This window comes from Macrotis lagotis, chromosome 7, assembly GCF_037893015.1.
Source record: "Macrotis lagotis isolate mMagLag1 chromosome 7, bilby.v1.9.chrom.fasta, whole genome shotgun sequence".
Classification (NCBI taxonomy): domain Eukaryota; kingdom Metazoa; phylum Chordata; class Mammalia; order Peramelemorphia; family Peramelidae; genus Macrotis; species Macrotis lagotis.
Genome location: NC_133664.1, coordinates 190,159,575 through 190,175,782, shown reverse-complemented (window position 1 = coordinate 190,175,782; position 16,208 = coordinate 190,159,575). Strand labels below are relative to the sequence as shown.

At 34.0% G+C, this 16,208-nt stretch overlaps 1 protein-coding gene across 3 annotated transcripts in view; it reads right to left on the bottom strand.

The window, feature by feature from the left end:
• The window catches only part of GYS2 (glycogen synthase 2), an 81,056-nt gene extending 65,773 nt beyond the window's left edge, over positions 1–15,283 (bottom strand). For 2 of the 3 annotated variants that reach the window (XM_074194303.1, XM_074194304.1), the window contains exon 1: positions 1,811–15,283. In XM_074194303.1, coding sequence (XP_074050404.1) covers positions 1,811–1,931 — 121 coding nt within the window. In that variant the 5' untranslated portion in view covers positions 1,932–15,283. The remainder of the gene's footprint in view (positions 1–1,810) is intronic. The other variant, XM_074194301.1, reaches the window with a different exon arrangement.
• Positions 15,284–16,208: the final 925 nt, after the last annotated feature.

Sequence of the window (16,208 nt, the reverse complement as noted above, 5' to 3'; positions counted from 1 at the left end):
TAAGGTTTCAAGGAATTCTGAATTCTGAAAACACAACTCAATCCTGTTAATATCTTTTTTTCTCAGCCCTTGAAAACATCCTGTATAATGATCATCAAAGTTACTTTTTTATATGTCAAAGGCAGGACTTGAGTGATGTCTTCCTGACTCCAAGGTTGACTTTCTATCCATTATGCCATGCTCCTTTTCAAATGTAAGCAATTAGTATTAAAAAGGAAATTATAAAACTTATAATGCAAAGAGGTGCAGTTTTCACAACTCTGTGCTATCCATACTCTCCCTATGAATTAGAGAATTTCAATTCATGCTTTTAAGAGGAAAGACACTTTCCATAAGTAGAAGTTACTAACTTATAAATTCATGCTGATGAGAACCTTGATGGATTAGTATTTATAAACCATTGTGGAGAGGAAAATCCTTTAGGCATTAAATGACTTTAATTTATATTTAGTAGTAATTGTGATTAGTTACTATTTTAACCAAATGATCATGGAATTTACAACTGGAAGGGACCATAAAAATCATGTATTTTGTTATTATTTTCAAGTGTGTAGAAATCTTCAAATTACTCAATTTCTGATTGTCATTTACCTATCAATGATTTAGAATAGTTCTGAAATTTTGTGGAAGACACATCCTCTTCAACTGTACATCTTTGAAATATGATTAAGAAAAAAACTAGGGGCAGCTAGGTGGTGCAGTGGATAGAGCACCGGCCCTGCAGTCAGGAGTACCTGGGTTCAAATCCGGTCTAAGACACTTAATAATTACCTAGCTGTGTGGCCTTGGGCAAGCCACTTAACCCCATTTGCCTTGCAAAAACCTAAAAAAAAAAAAAAAAAGAAAAGAAAAAAACTAAAATGTTGATATTAATTTTGTTCTCAGTACTTTTTCATTGTCTTTTATAGAATTTCTTAAGGGTCCTATTAATTTACTAATTATTTATGATCATTCTATAAAACAAAATCATTGCAAACTATGAATCTTGTTTTCTAGAAGCCAAAAGGAAACGTATCAATTTTTAGTAGATAACTTCTTTAGAACACCTATTTCCTTTTTTTAATGGCCTTCATGTAATCAGATCAATGAGAAGAGTTATTGTTTCTTCAAATTAATGCAAGTATCAACATTTTTTCTATGTAGAACAGAGTGAATGGGAGTTTATCTGTAATTTTAATTAGGATAATAAAGTTTGGGGCTGAAATGAACCATAAAGAATATCAAGTTCAATTCTTTCATTTTACAGAAGACAACACAGAAGCTCAGAGCAACTAAATGACTTGATCAAGGTCACACAATTAGGAAGAAAGTAAAGTTGGTATTGAAATTCTCGTCCTTTGTATGTAAATACATGGACCTTATTTCTACATTATCTTAAATGATCAGGAAATATATTATTAATTCATATAATCTATGATTAATAAAAATAGAGTGATCAAGATTCTAACAATCTGATTATATACAATCTCTCTGTAAAAAACCATTCAGTTATTCTTTTGGCTAAGAAATCCTCTGGGTTGGGGGCGGGGAAGACACATAGACACATCCACAAAACCTTAGATATTTTTTATACTTTGGCCTCTATACCCACTTGAATGTATATAATCCCAGATTAATTCCCAGATGCTCAACTCTCACCCTTAAACTTAATCATCTACTTAAATTTTCATTACCTAGCAAAACTTGCCACAAAAATGTCAAAGTTCTTTGGAATATTTGCAATATTAATAGCTCAGCAATAAATTAATTCTTTTTATGACATTTCTAATGTTTCCAAAAAAGTAAGTGTTTTTTTAAATGTACTACAAACCTTTATTGGTTACTTCCCAGGCAACTTCAAATAACAGCAAATCCTGTATTGGAAGTTCTTGCACATCCCACAGAGGAAGCCCACTCAGGGAGGTCACAGACAGTGATCTTCCTCGTTGCATTTTCCTTTAAACCACGTTCAAATTGAATGTTAAAATTCACAGGTTTCCAGAGGTAGATACACTCAGAGAAATGTGTGCACAGACTTGCTGTCTGACACCAGGTTGAGGTTGTTTGCCTTAAGTGAAGTAAATCCACAGAGTTAAATCCCATGAGCTTTTTGAAGAGCTCCAGCTTAAAGCTTCTCTTTGTCCTCTGGGTCTTCTAAAGTAAGTCTAGGTAGAACAAATTCCCTCCCCACATTTCTCTGAAGCTACCTGACACAAACACAAGTGAGACACATGAACTCAGGACTCAGGTAAGTAATTTCCTGCTCAGAGGCCCCAATAGGTTCATCTGCTGATGAAAGTCCTGCCTTTTCTGGCCAAGTTGCCTTACTTACGTACTGCTTCATCCAGAAGGCAGTTCATTTCAGAATTTTGAAAAAGAAACAATATCAGATCCTTCTAGAAATTTTCCTGACAAATAAAGAACCTTTAAGAAAAATTGAATCCTGGGGTGAATGGGAAGAATTCTCTGTCCAACAGCTCTAGTTTAATATTTCACCTATAAAGAAATGACCAACTGAAGTTGTTCTGACATACTTATTAGGAAGCTCTTTCTCCTAAAATCTTTCTCTTTTTACCATTCTGCCATTTGTTCTAGGATTCTTCTCTATAAATGGCAAAAAAAAAACCCTGTAATTGAAATTTAACAAATTTCTAAAATGGAAAAATTTATCTGAATGAGGAAGAATTACAGGACTACAGTATTTGTCATTAACAATTGTGTTTTTGCTCTATTTCAAATTTCACCTATTATTTCACATCATCAACTTAGAGTCAATCAGTACTTTGGAATATTAATAGTTATAATCAAGATTAAAAGTTGTCTTCAACTAACAAATATTTATTCTTTGCAATAAAACTGTGAATGATTCTGAGATGCTAATGTTTCATAGTTTTTAGCTATTTCAGGCGTTAGTCCCTGTTCATTGTTTAGTTTTAGCAATCTATTACTTGAAATAGGACTGAAAAACCCTTTCAAATGGTAAGCATCATTAAAACCAGGTCTGCCATTACCAGAGTTGTAACAGTGAATCAAGTGTTCTAAATCAAACCTGTATAAAACTATATCTAGCTGCATCTGAAAGGCAAAGTGGACAGTTTAATAAAAGTCAAGTTAAAAAGAGCTAGAAAAAGAATCAAATTTGGAAGAAATGCATCTATTTTCCAAAATACAATGGTTTGGGCCTGAATTATCTAAATTATTATCTTACTTTTGTGTTATAATTTGCTTCTGTTGACATTGCCTCAATGTTCCTGCAAATGCAAGTTCCATTAGAACCAGAAAGTAAGGTATTGTAAAAAATGATGTGAGAATATATTGAAAAGTCAAGAAACCATATGCACACACACACACACACACACACACACACACACACACACACATATTTACATAAGCCTATGTCAACCTGAATTTAAGAGAAAATAGCCAGTGTAGAAAAATAGAATCAGGGCAAGTAAGTTACAGCTTGGGGGTGCCACACAGCAAGTGCTGGGTACTGGAGGAGAGGGCTGGGAACAGGGATTATATAGAGTACTAAAGTAGAGGGGGAATGACCCAGCTACAGGTAAAAGGGATTAGAGGCTTCTCACAGTTTCACTAGGTATATTGTTTTGCATAACAAATGAAAATCCATAAGAAAGTTTGCCAGTGGGGGGCGGGAAGGAAAGTTTGAGAATTTACAAAATAATAAGAGCTGGGGGTGACTAAGTCTGGTCACCTCTAATCAATTCATTGGTCTTGAAAGAGAGATCAGATCAGCTCCAGTCAGTTTGTGCTCAACTGTGTTTATCATTAATAAATATAAATGTATATAAATTCATATACTAATAGACAAACTATTAAGGATGTTTATTCAAAATACTTAAAATCTAAGAGATATCCTTCATTTATTCAGTCATTCCTTTGAACAGACCAAACTCATTCATATCTGCTACATTCAATACATACAATACAATACAATACAATAAAGTTCTCCACAAAAATGACTATCTGGACCATGTCAAGGAATCCCTTTCATCCTGAACTCCATGCTAGAACTCCTCAATTGCTTTAGATAATCTATTTGGTGAGCTTACAACTCCCAGTTTTATGCCTAACCTTATGTTTATTATAAGAGGATCTTAGAACATCATAAATTATTATGATGCAAATATGGTAGATATCTTACTGTAAAAGAACATTTTGTATTAATGAATCAAATACTGTCTCAAATGTGTTCACTATTGATGCTCTTTCATTTTGTAGTGCTGATAATGTCTGAAATTTTCTCCATGCTTTATTATTTTCCCCTCCTTCAGATATTTTGTTTAGATAACAGATAACTCCATATACTTTTTTTTGTCCCTCAATGTTGTTGCAATTGTATTGCCTTCCAAATTTATTTCTTTTATGGACATTTGCTATAATTTGGCTGCTTTTTTCATATTTGTTTCCTTTAGTGCCATTTCTAACTTTTCATAAGCACATCTAGAATTTTGAGGTTTAGAACAGATGCAGCATCTCCACTCTTTTTGATGAAAAAAATGTTGTAATTTTTTGGGGAAATTCCAATCCAATATATTAAGATTGTTTTAAAAAATCCTCAAAATATACAACCACCGAAATAATTTGGATCTTCTGTAATCAATATTAAGCAAAACATAAATCTGGGAGATGTGGACTCACCACAATGCTACCATTTGTCATCCTCAGACATGATGAGAACCTTATCATAGTCAACTAAGCGCTCTTCTTTTAGACTTTGTACTAGACTTTTTCCTAATAGAATAGACTCTACCTTCTGGGATAAGAATTTATTATTTGATTAAAAAAAACTGCTGGGAAAACTGGAACATAGTATGGTAAAACTAGGCATAGAATGGCATCTCGCACTTTATACCAAAATAAGGTCAATATAGGTACATGATTTAGATATGATACCATAAGCCAATTAGATATGGTCTATGTCACATCCATGGAATGAGGAGAAGTTTATGACAAAAGAAGAGATAGAAAACATAAATTGCAAACTGAATAACTTTGGTTACATTAAAAAATTTGTACAAATAAAACCAATGCATCCAAAATTAGAGGGAATTCAGAAATAAGGAAAACAATTTTCATAACTAGTTTTTCTGATAAATGTCTTACTCTAAAATATCTTGAGTCAGATTTATAAGAATACAAGTCTTTCTCCCACTGATAAATGGTTAAAAAGTATATGACTACACAGTTTTCAGGTGAAGAAATTAAAACTATAATATAATATAATATTATATAATATGATATATGATATATGTGATATAATGTGATGTGATACGATATGACATGACATGACATAAAAACATAACATAATATAATATAATATAAATATAAAAATGCTCTAAATCCTTATTGATTAGAGAAATGCAAATTAAAACAATTATGAGGTACGTCCTCATACCTATCAAATTGGCCAATATGTTAAAAATGGAAAATGCTCAGTGTTGGAAAGGATGTGGGCAAACTGAGACACAAATGCACCACAGTTGAAGCTGTGAACTGATCCAATGATTCTGGAGAGCAATCTGGAACTGTGAACAAAGAGCAATAAAACTCTGCATGCCCATTGAATGTAGTCTATATTCCAAAGAAATCATAAAAAAGGGGAAGACCCTCATGAACGACAATATTTATAGAAGCTCTTATTGTAGTGGCAAAGAATTGGAAATTGAGGAAATGCTCATCAACTGGGAAAAGACTGAACAAGCTGTGGTATATGAATGCTATAGAACACTATTGTTCTGCAAGTAATCATGAGTGACCTGAGTTCAGAAAAGCATAGAAAGACTTGCATGAATTGATGACGAATGAAGTGAGCAGAACCAGGAGAACATTATATACACCAGCAGCAATACTGTGAGATGATCAACTACAGTGGCTGCAACTCCTCTCAGCAGCTCAGTGATCAAAGACAATTCTAAGAGACCTGTTATGGAAAATCATTCACATTCTGAGAAAAAATTATGGATTCTGAATGCAGACCAAAGCATACTATTCTTACTTTTTAAAACTTCCTTTGTGTTTTTCTTTTTTTCCTCATGTTTTTCTCTAGTTGTAGTTCTTCTTCCACAGTCTGATTAATATAGAAATATGTTAAGCACAAAAAATATACACATTCCCTAAAAGAGTCTGGTATGCAGTGACCCACAAATACACACAAGCCCATGGAAAGAATAGGATCAGACTCAAATTGTAATGGTAGTGAGACACAAGCCAGAGATTTAATTTGATCTTTCATTCAGTCATCTATCCAGGCCATCTCAACATCTGCCTACTGTTGTTGGCCTACTTTGTCTTACCTAGAGTTTCCTCCCCTAATACCTCACCCTCACCATGCTAGACCTGACACTTAGATTTCCATACACAAAGTCTTTCAGAAACCATCCCCCAGGTACTGGGAAAATTACTATACTCATTCTTCAAACTCCCATCCCAGGGCTTTATACTGTTGGTATGTACCAATCAGTATATTTCTACCAACTTCTACACTATTTCTACCATTCTTCAGCTTCACAGTCCAGTCAGTTATCCAGTAAACTACTTATGTCATCATATGCTTGCTTCTCTGTGTCTCCTCCTTCCACTTTCCTTTTCTCCAGAAATAGACTCCCTTTTCTAGTTACCCCTTAGGTGTTGTCTCCCCCTACTAGAATGTAAGATCCTTAATCAAGTCAGAGACTATCTCGTTTAAATTTTGTATCTGTAGTCCTTAATTCAATGTCTGGCACATAGTAAATGTTTAATAATTTCCCCCTTTCCATTCTTTTTTATTCATATGCTGGAAATGTAGAAAAGGGAAGATTCTTAGGCCAACTGATACTGCTCAATCTGAAATCAATAGTTGGCATGTCTCTTAAGCAAAAGAGACATCTTTCAGCCTCTTGTGGACCTCTTGTACCCAGATGCCAAGTCTTTTACTGGCCTAGTCTCTCTAATGGTATGGTTTGTTGTGGAAATTGAGAAGGACAAAAATTTAAAAAAAATTATTCAAAAATGGGCTTTCCCCAGGAGCTATTCCCTCTCAGAGATCTGCTTCCTTGACTTCTGTCTCTAAATCTTGAACTTACCTGAAGGAACTCTGAACTGAAATTCTTCCACTCCTGGATCAGTTAATAACTGAAGCCCCCAATGGCATGGTTAATTTGTGTTGTTAGTCAATCAAGCTATTTTCTTCTTAGTCTAATAAAACAGGTTTGTACCTCATAAAGGGATTATAGATATAAACCCATCTTATTGATACATTTAAAATGTCATCATTTGATCACAGTTTTTGATTACATTGCTGATTTTAGTGGGGAAGAAAAAAATCACTACTTCCTTTGGAAGAGTATCAATGTGAAACCCAAAGGACACTATTATAATTTTGTTAAAATTTTAGGTAATAGGCACTTTATGAAAACTTATTTGCAAAACAAAACAAAATAAGTTGTAACTAAGGAATTGGCTGCACTGAAGTACATTGTTTTTAAAAACATTTTCCAGATTGAAAAATGAATAAGATATAGTCAAGATACTGAGTGACTTACTTTCCTTCACTACCCCATCCTCCTACTCCCACCATGTTCTAACATTCCCATACTGCTTTGATATTTCTTGGGGTCAAAGTTTTTGTTAATGGGTGAATGTAGAGACAAAGAGGACTGAAAGTTTTTGGTACAATTCAAATGTTCTGCTCAAAACCCAGAGAGTTGTTTTGACTCCTGTGTTCCCTTCAAGGATTGTAAGTAGATAGAAACCCAGAGAAGTGAGTTTTTAACACTTCTAAGAATGTTTCTGTTTTGCTTTAGGTTAGGAAAACACACCCTTCTCTTTTCCTCAATCTCTTTGGGCTTGCCAGATATACATTCTTCTGGATCCTTAGGACTTTTTCCACTGCCCAGTATTTTTTTCATCTTTATCTTTTATTTTTTTTAAATCTAGCCTGTAGGTGTTGCTTATAATGATTTACTGGCAAATTTGATTCTAGTTCTGACAGTTTGTTTGTCTTCTAGAAGGTAGGAATTCTCAATAAATGTTACACTCTCTGGTCCTCAGAAACATGAGACCTTTAAACTATTAGCTCTGCCTCCCTCTATGGGTAGCCCATACCAAGAGGTGTGGATCTAAACACCTGAAACTTTCCTGGTGGTATTTCAGTAGGTGCTAGTTCCATGGTCTAGACATAATGATAGCTTTCTATAGAAGTAGATAGACATGTTTAAATAATGTATATGGCCTTTTTTTCCTGGCACAGAATCAACTAGCAAATAAAACATACACAATGATTCTAAATAATAAACTCACAAAAGAGTTATCTAGCAAATGCTGTGAGCCCATAGCTTTTTCTGACTCTGGAAGTTGCCCAGACAATACTAAAGTTGCTTTGATCTAGGATTCCTAGGAATTGTAAGGCTTGAGCTCTTCCATGAACAAAAGATTAGAACAACACAATTCCTCAGTATGTTCAACTTAGACTTTTAGGAAGATCAGTTATCAGGTCACAGATGAGCCTAATGGTCACAAGATCATTCAACTAGAGCCAATGGACCTCAGAGGTCATCCACTCCAAGTCCTTCATTTTGTGGGTCCAACAAAGATAAGTTATGTGCTTAAGGTCACTCCAATTCCAGAGCCAAAACTCTTTTCCACTGTACCAACTCAGTAACTTTGTAATAGTGGATTTGTTCTCCTAAGCACATAGGAATGTATGTTGTTTCTAGGAGGACAGAGAATCTTGGCTCATCCTTAGCCACTGTACTTAGTCCTAGATGACTTGTCACTGGCAGGGATACATGACCTCCTATGACCATAGTTAACCCTCATATAACAGAACGAGTGAACTCAGTCATGGACCGAGATAATGAGGAGAAGCCTGTTGACTCCAATCCCTCACTCCTTTAACCTTTAGTCTATAATTGGTACTTTCCTCTTGTCCTTCTATATATCAAGAGGAAGGGGAACCTGTAGAAACAGGTATTGCTCTCTTCATTAAAAAAAAAACCCAACAGGGGCGGCTAGGTGGTGCAGTGGATAGAGCACCAACCCTGGAGTCAGGAGTACCTGAGTTCAAATCCGACCTCAGACACTTAATAATTACCTAGCTGTGTGGCCTTGGGCAAGCCACTTAACCCTGTTTACCTTGCAAAGAAAAAAACAACAACAACATAAAAAGCCTTTAGCATTATTTTCATTGTTAAGTCCTGAAATAAATCAAAGCCATGATTTGAGGAAGGAAGCATCTTTAATTGAGGTAACAGGGTAGTAAACCTACCACTTTGGGGATGTCCCAAGTCCATAATGAATTTCCCAAGTCCGAGACTTATGCAAAAGCTTCTTATACTTATACAACCATAACTAGTTGATTCTGTTCCAAGGAAAAAATAAAAAATAAAATGGAATGAGGCAGTAAGAAAGGAGAGAACAGTTTGTTCTTGAGACCACAGTGATCCTTGCCATTCTGGACAAGGAAAGCAAATTCATTTTGGCTGTCATGTCCTTAAGTACATGAATTGTAATGAAAGGCAGAAAGGATATTAGAAACTGAGATCCAGTTTAAGTTGAATTCCTTTAGAAGATAAAAATCTCTGGTTGAGGGTTAACTAGGGTGTCCAGTTAAACTTAATCAAGAGTAAATATATTAAGAGTCAAAATGTAAAGATATTACTGAAATTCTGACATTACAAGAAATGTTTAAGGGAGTGGCAATCCATATTACATTTGTATTAACAATGTCTCATTATATTAGCAATTTTCTTTCATATTATCTCCTTTTGCTCAGGCATCTTTTTTTTTAAAATTGAAATAGTTTTGTGTGGGGTGGCTAGGTGGCGTAGTGGATAGAGCACCGGCCTTGGAGTCAGGAATACCTGGGTTCAAATCTGACCTCAGGCATTTAATAATTACCTAGCCATGTGGCCTTGGGCAAGCCACTTAACCCCAAACCTAAAAAAAATAGCTTTGTGGTTTTTTAAACACTGAACTGGATTTATCTGAGAAGTCAAATAAGTTTTGTGTCCATACTCTTCTGCTAACTAAGGCTAAGTTATTTTCACATTGTAAATGTCTTCCACTTGTCACCTGGGCTAAGATAATGCACTTTAGACAAGTCACATGGAGAGAATGATAACTTTCCTCTTGCTGACTTCCATCACCTTCAAGCCAATCCTTTAATCCTTTAAGATATCTTTCATCTCAATATTAAGATGAAGACGAGTAACTAATTATTTCAACAATGATAACTGCCATCCAATGTCAAAAAGAAAGAACCCATATTTACTAGGAAATTTAAGGCAGCTGCTATTTTTGGAGCATTATAGAAGGAAACAAAGTAGATGCCCATTGATTAGAGAATGGTTAACTAAGTCCTGGTACATACAATATTCCATTGCCGTACTATGAGATATGATGATAATAAATAGAAGCAAGAGAAGACATGAACTGATGAAAAGTGACATGAGCAGAACCTTGAAAAGGATATACAAATTATGACTATAACAATGGAAATGGAAAGGATAACAATGAAACAATTAAATTTAGAGCTAAGGAGTTGGAATGACCAAGTTTGGTCCTTGAATTAGAAATATGAAAAGATACCTTGCCCCACTTCTCTGCAGAAGTGGAGAAATGTGATTGTGGAACACTGAATATAATGTCAGACTCTTCTAATATCTTGGTTAGTTTTTTTAACTTTTCTTTTTATCCTCTTTTTATTGTTATAAGGGTTAGCTGAAGACAAAGAAAGGAGAAAGGGATACATTCCGAAATGTAGGTGATGTAAACACAAAATGTTAGTGCTAATGTCTTCCCTTTGAAGTTATATTCTATTTACTTTAAATGTTATATAAACATAGTGATTTGCAAGTTGTATCTCCCACTAGATGTGAGCACCTTGAGGTCATGGACCTTCTGTTTATTTTTCTTTATATTCTTAGAGCTTCATAGTGACTTGCACAGAGCAAGCACTTAATAAATGTTAATTATTTATCATGAAAATGGTGCATTATTGTGCAGCAAAAAAAAAAGATGTATGGAATTCAGAGACTTGTGGAAAGAAATATATGAACTGAAGGTAAGAGGAAAAAGAACCAGTAAAAGAATATATAAAATTATTGCTATAGTGGAAATTAAAAATTCAAGAAAAAGAAGCTTAAACTGAAATAACTGAAAAGCACATAGATATCCTGGAGAAAAGAAAATGAAACATATATCCCTCTTCTTTGTAGAATGTCTGGAAATTACAAGGTTAAAATGTTCTAAGTACCGTGGTTTGATCATTGTATAGGTTGTTTTGGCTTAAAATGTTTTTCTTTATTATGTTAATGTTAAATCAGATTAGAAGGAAGGCTAAATTTTTGTTCTTTAAGTCAGTCAATCAACTAGTATTTATTAAATGCTTACAATATGCCAGACATTATACTAGGAGTTGGGGATAGAAAGGCCAAAAAATAGTTCTTGATTCCAAGAAGTTCACAGTCTAATGGAGGAGACAAAATAAAAACAACTATGTATAAACAAGAATTATGCAAGATAAATTTGAGGTAGTCTTCGAGGGAAGACTCTAAGCTTAAAGGGGATTTCCTGAAGTAGATGACATTTTAGCTAAAACTTGAAACTAAGAACATAGGAGGTGTAAATGAGGAGGCTAATGTTACTGGACCACAGAGTATCTGGAGAGACTGGGTGAAGGGGAGGCAGGTTATGAAGAGTTTTGAGTATCAAACAAAGGATTTTGTATTTAATGCTGAAGGTGATGGGGAATCTACTGGAGTTCATTGAGTAGGGGGTAATATAGAAAAAACTGTACATTAGAAAGAATATTTTGATGATTGAATGTAAGCTAGATTGGAATGGAGAAAGAGATGAAGCAGGGAAACCAAGTAGTAGGTTATTTTAATAGAGTATGAGATGATGAGGGACTGTATTAGAATGGGTGCAGTTTCAGAGGAGAGAAAGGGTATACATATATATATATGTATATATATACATATATATATATGTATATCAGATCCTGTGTTATGATCTCCTGAAATGTCACAATGAAACACTTGGATTGAGAGCTTGGGAAATGGTTGGAGTTGAGACTCCAAGGAAGCAGGATTGGAGTAATTTCTGTCAGGTAATAATCCCTTTTCTTTCTAAAAGAACACAGAACATACACCTCCCCACCCCCATCCTCTAATTCCCACAGAATATTGCAGTGGAGTATGAAGCTAGTGGCTATGGAGACCACAGGGTGAATGGTTATATTTCAAGATGCCAGAGTTATGAAGGTTAGAAGGATGGAGAAATCTTTTCTTGCTCCTCCTCCTCTTTCTACCCAATGACAATTCCCTCTAAGGATTGGGGCTTTTTCTTCACAGATAGATTCTACTGATTATAAACTGTCTAAGGATCTTAAGCAAGGTAATGCTCCATGAATTAGTGAAATTTCATGTTCTGATACAATCAGAGAAAAGTATTCACACTTTGTAAAGGGATCACCATATATTAATAACAGTATTGGTAACCAAATAAGCTGAGCTGGAGGCCTACCAAATTTCTTTTGTAATCGTAAGAGACTTCAGTTCTAGTGAAAGAAGGGGTGGGGGGAAGGAGATGGTACATTTAAAAATGACTTTGATATAAAAGTTAAAACAATAAAATTTATTTCAAAAGAAAAAAATGAACACTATAATGGAGATGAACTGTGAACAGTGACTAATCTTGGTCTCAGAGAACAGAAAAACAACTCTCCTTTTGGTAGAGAAGTGAGGTGCTACAAGTTTGAAAAGCTGCATAAATGGTCCGTCATGGTCACTATGTAAGTTATATTTTCTTAGCTGGATTTTTTGGAGGATATGTTGGATGTAAATGCTATCTATCTATCTATCTATCTATCATATATATGTATATAGTAAATCATTAAAATATTTAAAAGATAAAAGCTTATGCAAAACTAACTTTGGGGAAAGGTCAGAGTTATTAGACATAACTCAGAGGAATAAATTGGATATAATAAGACTCTCATGCTATCATAGATAAAATGAAGAGATAGGGAATAAACCCATGATGTCAAATGGAAATGCAGGCCACTAAAACATAAATAAGGTACCCTGTGGGCTGCATACTGATTTAGTTTTTAAATGGAATGATACCTGTTTTATTGCATGCTGTCTGTATTTATTTTGTAAAAAGATAAATTTTAATTTTCCAATTGCATTTTAATCTTACTCTTGCTGATTTGGGAGTTCTGTGGACCCCATGTGGCCTGAAGGATGTGTATGTGACACTTCTAAACTAGACCATAGCATGATCCAGCTTTTGAGCTGGTTCAGAATCTGATATTAAAGAGTTAGATGACCACTAGTTAAGTATTTTGTAGAAAGAATTCATGTTCAGGTATAAGTTGGATTATATTACCTCTGAGATTCCTTCAACTTCTTACTGTTCTATGATTCTATGATATAGTGGTTTCAGATGAACAATGGAGAATTCATTTTTGTATGCATCATATTGTTCTACTGTTCCTTAAACACTGTGTCTTTCTAGTTAGAAAGTCCTCCTATTTAGAAGGAAATAGTCTATTTAGAGCATTAAAAACTGAAAACAATTTGTACAAATAATAAATACTTATTAGCCAGAACAAATTGCCTTTTCTCAAAATTCCTTCTGAAACTATCCTCTTATAATGACAGTAAATATTTCTATAACCTCTGAGAGAGGATATCTTGAAACAGGAATTATACCTTTTATAATCTTATGATCTAGTTGTCATAATTTGAATTCTTTGTGCAGTTTGTCCTTCACCTTATCTCTCATAGAACTAGGCATGTGGCAGGTGTGCTCCACAAAGCTTATTGAATTTAAATTGAAATCTTATCTTTTTAAAACTTCATGCCCGAGTTTTGTAGCTCTATATATCATTATAACAGTGGATATTCAGTGCCATTCTGCTGATATATTCCTAGATTGATCTATAATTAAACTTTAATAAATATAAGAAGTAACAAATGAAAATGTTATTGTTTTCATGCTTTTTTGAACAAGAGTATAAAACTACATGCCTGTGTTTTAGATTATTTCTTTCTAATGTGAAGAATAAATAAATAATTAAATGAAATAAATAAGACCAACCAATTACATTGTTTAGACTACATTATCTCAGTCTTTACCTGCAGAGAATTAGGTCAGTGACTATACAGGCTATGCCACAGGAGGTAGGTAAGCATTCTTTCCACTACAGAAATTTAATAAGGGAAGACCAATAATGTCCTACAAGACACATGATCTCTCAAAGTTATTGATTCAAGATTCAGGTAACTAATTTTCAAACTCTCATTCTTTTATACATGGATCACACAACCTTAACTTCTTAGCTGCTTTCTTGTTATTAAGCAAAATATCAGTTGTTAATAGTTTGAATGGAAAGCATGTTTACATTTTCCTATTTCCATAAATGTCTTGAGAAATTATAAGATCTATATAATACAAGTTTATCAGCATTCTTTGAATAAGTAATAGGTGACTAATAAATATTTGTATCACTGAGTTGCTGAAATTTCATGTCCCATTGATTTTTCATTTTGGGGTAAATTAATCCAATTTCATGTATAATTATGTATAATTCCTTTAGAGAATATTGACCACATATATCCTACTGAAAATTTGAGTGTATGAAGAATTCCCAATTTCCTCATTTATGTCAATGTCATGTGCTCTAAATCCAAGGTTCAAAATCTTGGGAGTTATTCTTGACTTCAACTGTAAAATCCAGTATTCAATAAGTTGTTTATTCATCCATTTAACTCTCCTGTTTAATTTGGAATTATGGGAGCCAAGTTTGAATCCCAGATCTGACATTTACTTGTAGGTATTACCTAACTATAAAGTTTTCACTTTTTTATTAAACTAAAACTACAGTCCTATTATAAAATAGGACTACCTAATCTTGGGGGTGGGGGTGGTGGAGGGGTATTTCAAATTCTAGAGCTCTATGCTCTTTTCTTCCTATGATCCTAAAATCTCTCTAAAGACATGAATTATAATATGGAGTGAAAGAGTCTTCTGGTTATCTTGAGGAATCAGAAGAACTGATGATGCTGAACATAGAAAATCCCCTGCTCTTTTCCTTGGAAGAATGAAAAAGATTGCAGAGAGCTGCTGCTGAGGACAAGGGATTTCTGTTTCATCTAGCCATAGGTTTATGTATGAAATATATACATACACATATACATATATATTATATAATAATTATATATTTCAAAATTGTATACACACATATGTGTATATATGTATATACACACATATATACATATATACACACATACGCATATATATGTATATGTATATATGTATGTATATATATATATATATATAGATAGATAGATAGATAGATAGATAGATAGATAGATAGATAGATATGAAAAGAGCCAGCTGAACTGAGCAAGGTACTGACCCATCCACTGAAGATGTCAGTTTCCAAAGTGAACTTGGTGGAGACTCTTTGAAGGGAGAAAAGGACTTGCAGGGCCAGGAATTGTAAAACATTCTCTATAAATTGGATCCTACAATTTGGAGGGTACAGAAACCCTTCCATTCATGCAAGTCCGATGGACTTCAATCTGCTTCCTCTGGGACACAATTTTTTTCTAGTTTATCAACTCTCCACATGGTATAAGAGAGGCTATGCAACTGAACTTCCATAACTACTAATCTGGAGAGAAGGTATACCCTAGAGAATTGAGGTTCTGGCAAATCTTTCTACTGGGCTGAGTTCCTGGATGTAGGACTGACATGAATTATGGAACTGAGACAAAGAAGATCTCCATCTGAACTGATTCCAGGGCAATAACTATAGATTTTGTCAAGTGGTCTGAAACTTTGAAAGAATAGAACTGAATGTTCTTTTTGAGTCAGGACCAAGGGAAAAATTGTTCTTACATCTCTTAATGTATATAATTATTTGTGGGGCATATTAGCAACCTTCAGAGACATTATTTGATCTCTTCAGAACTAAATTAGAACTATCACAAGAACATTAGAGGCAATGGAATGGGTCCATGATCAATCTATATATGAGGATAGATTATGAGCAGGGAATAGAATTAAAACCACAATTTGCTTTTTTTTTTTTTTTAAAAAGACAAAACCAAACTCTGGAAACATTAGTTAACTAGCAAGTACAGTTGTATTTTTTTTTAAATCATACTAATTTGTTAAAAAGAAAACAATCTATTTTATATATTTATACGTTA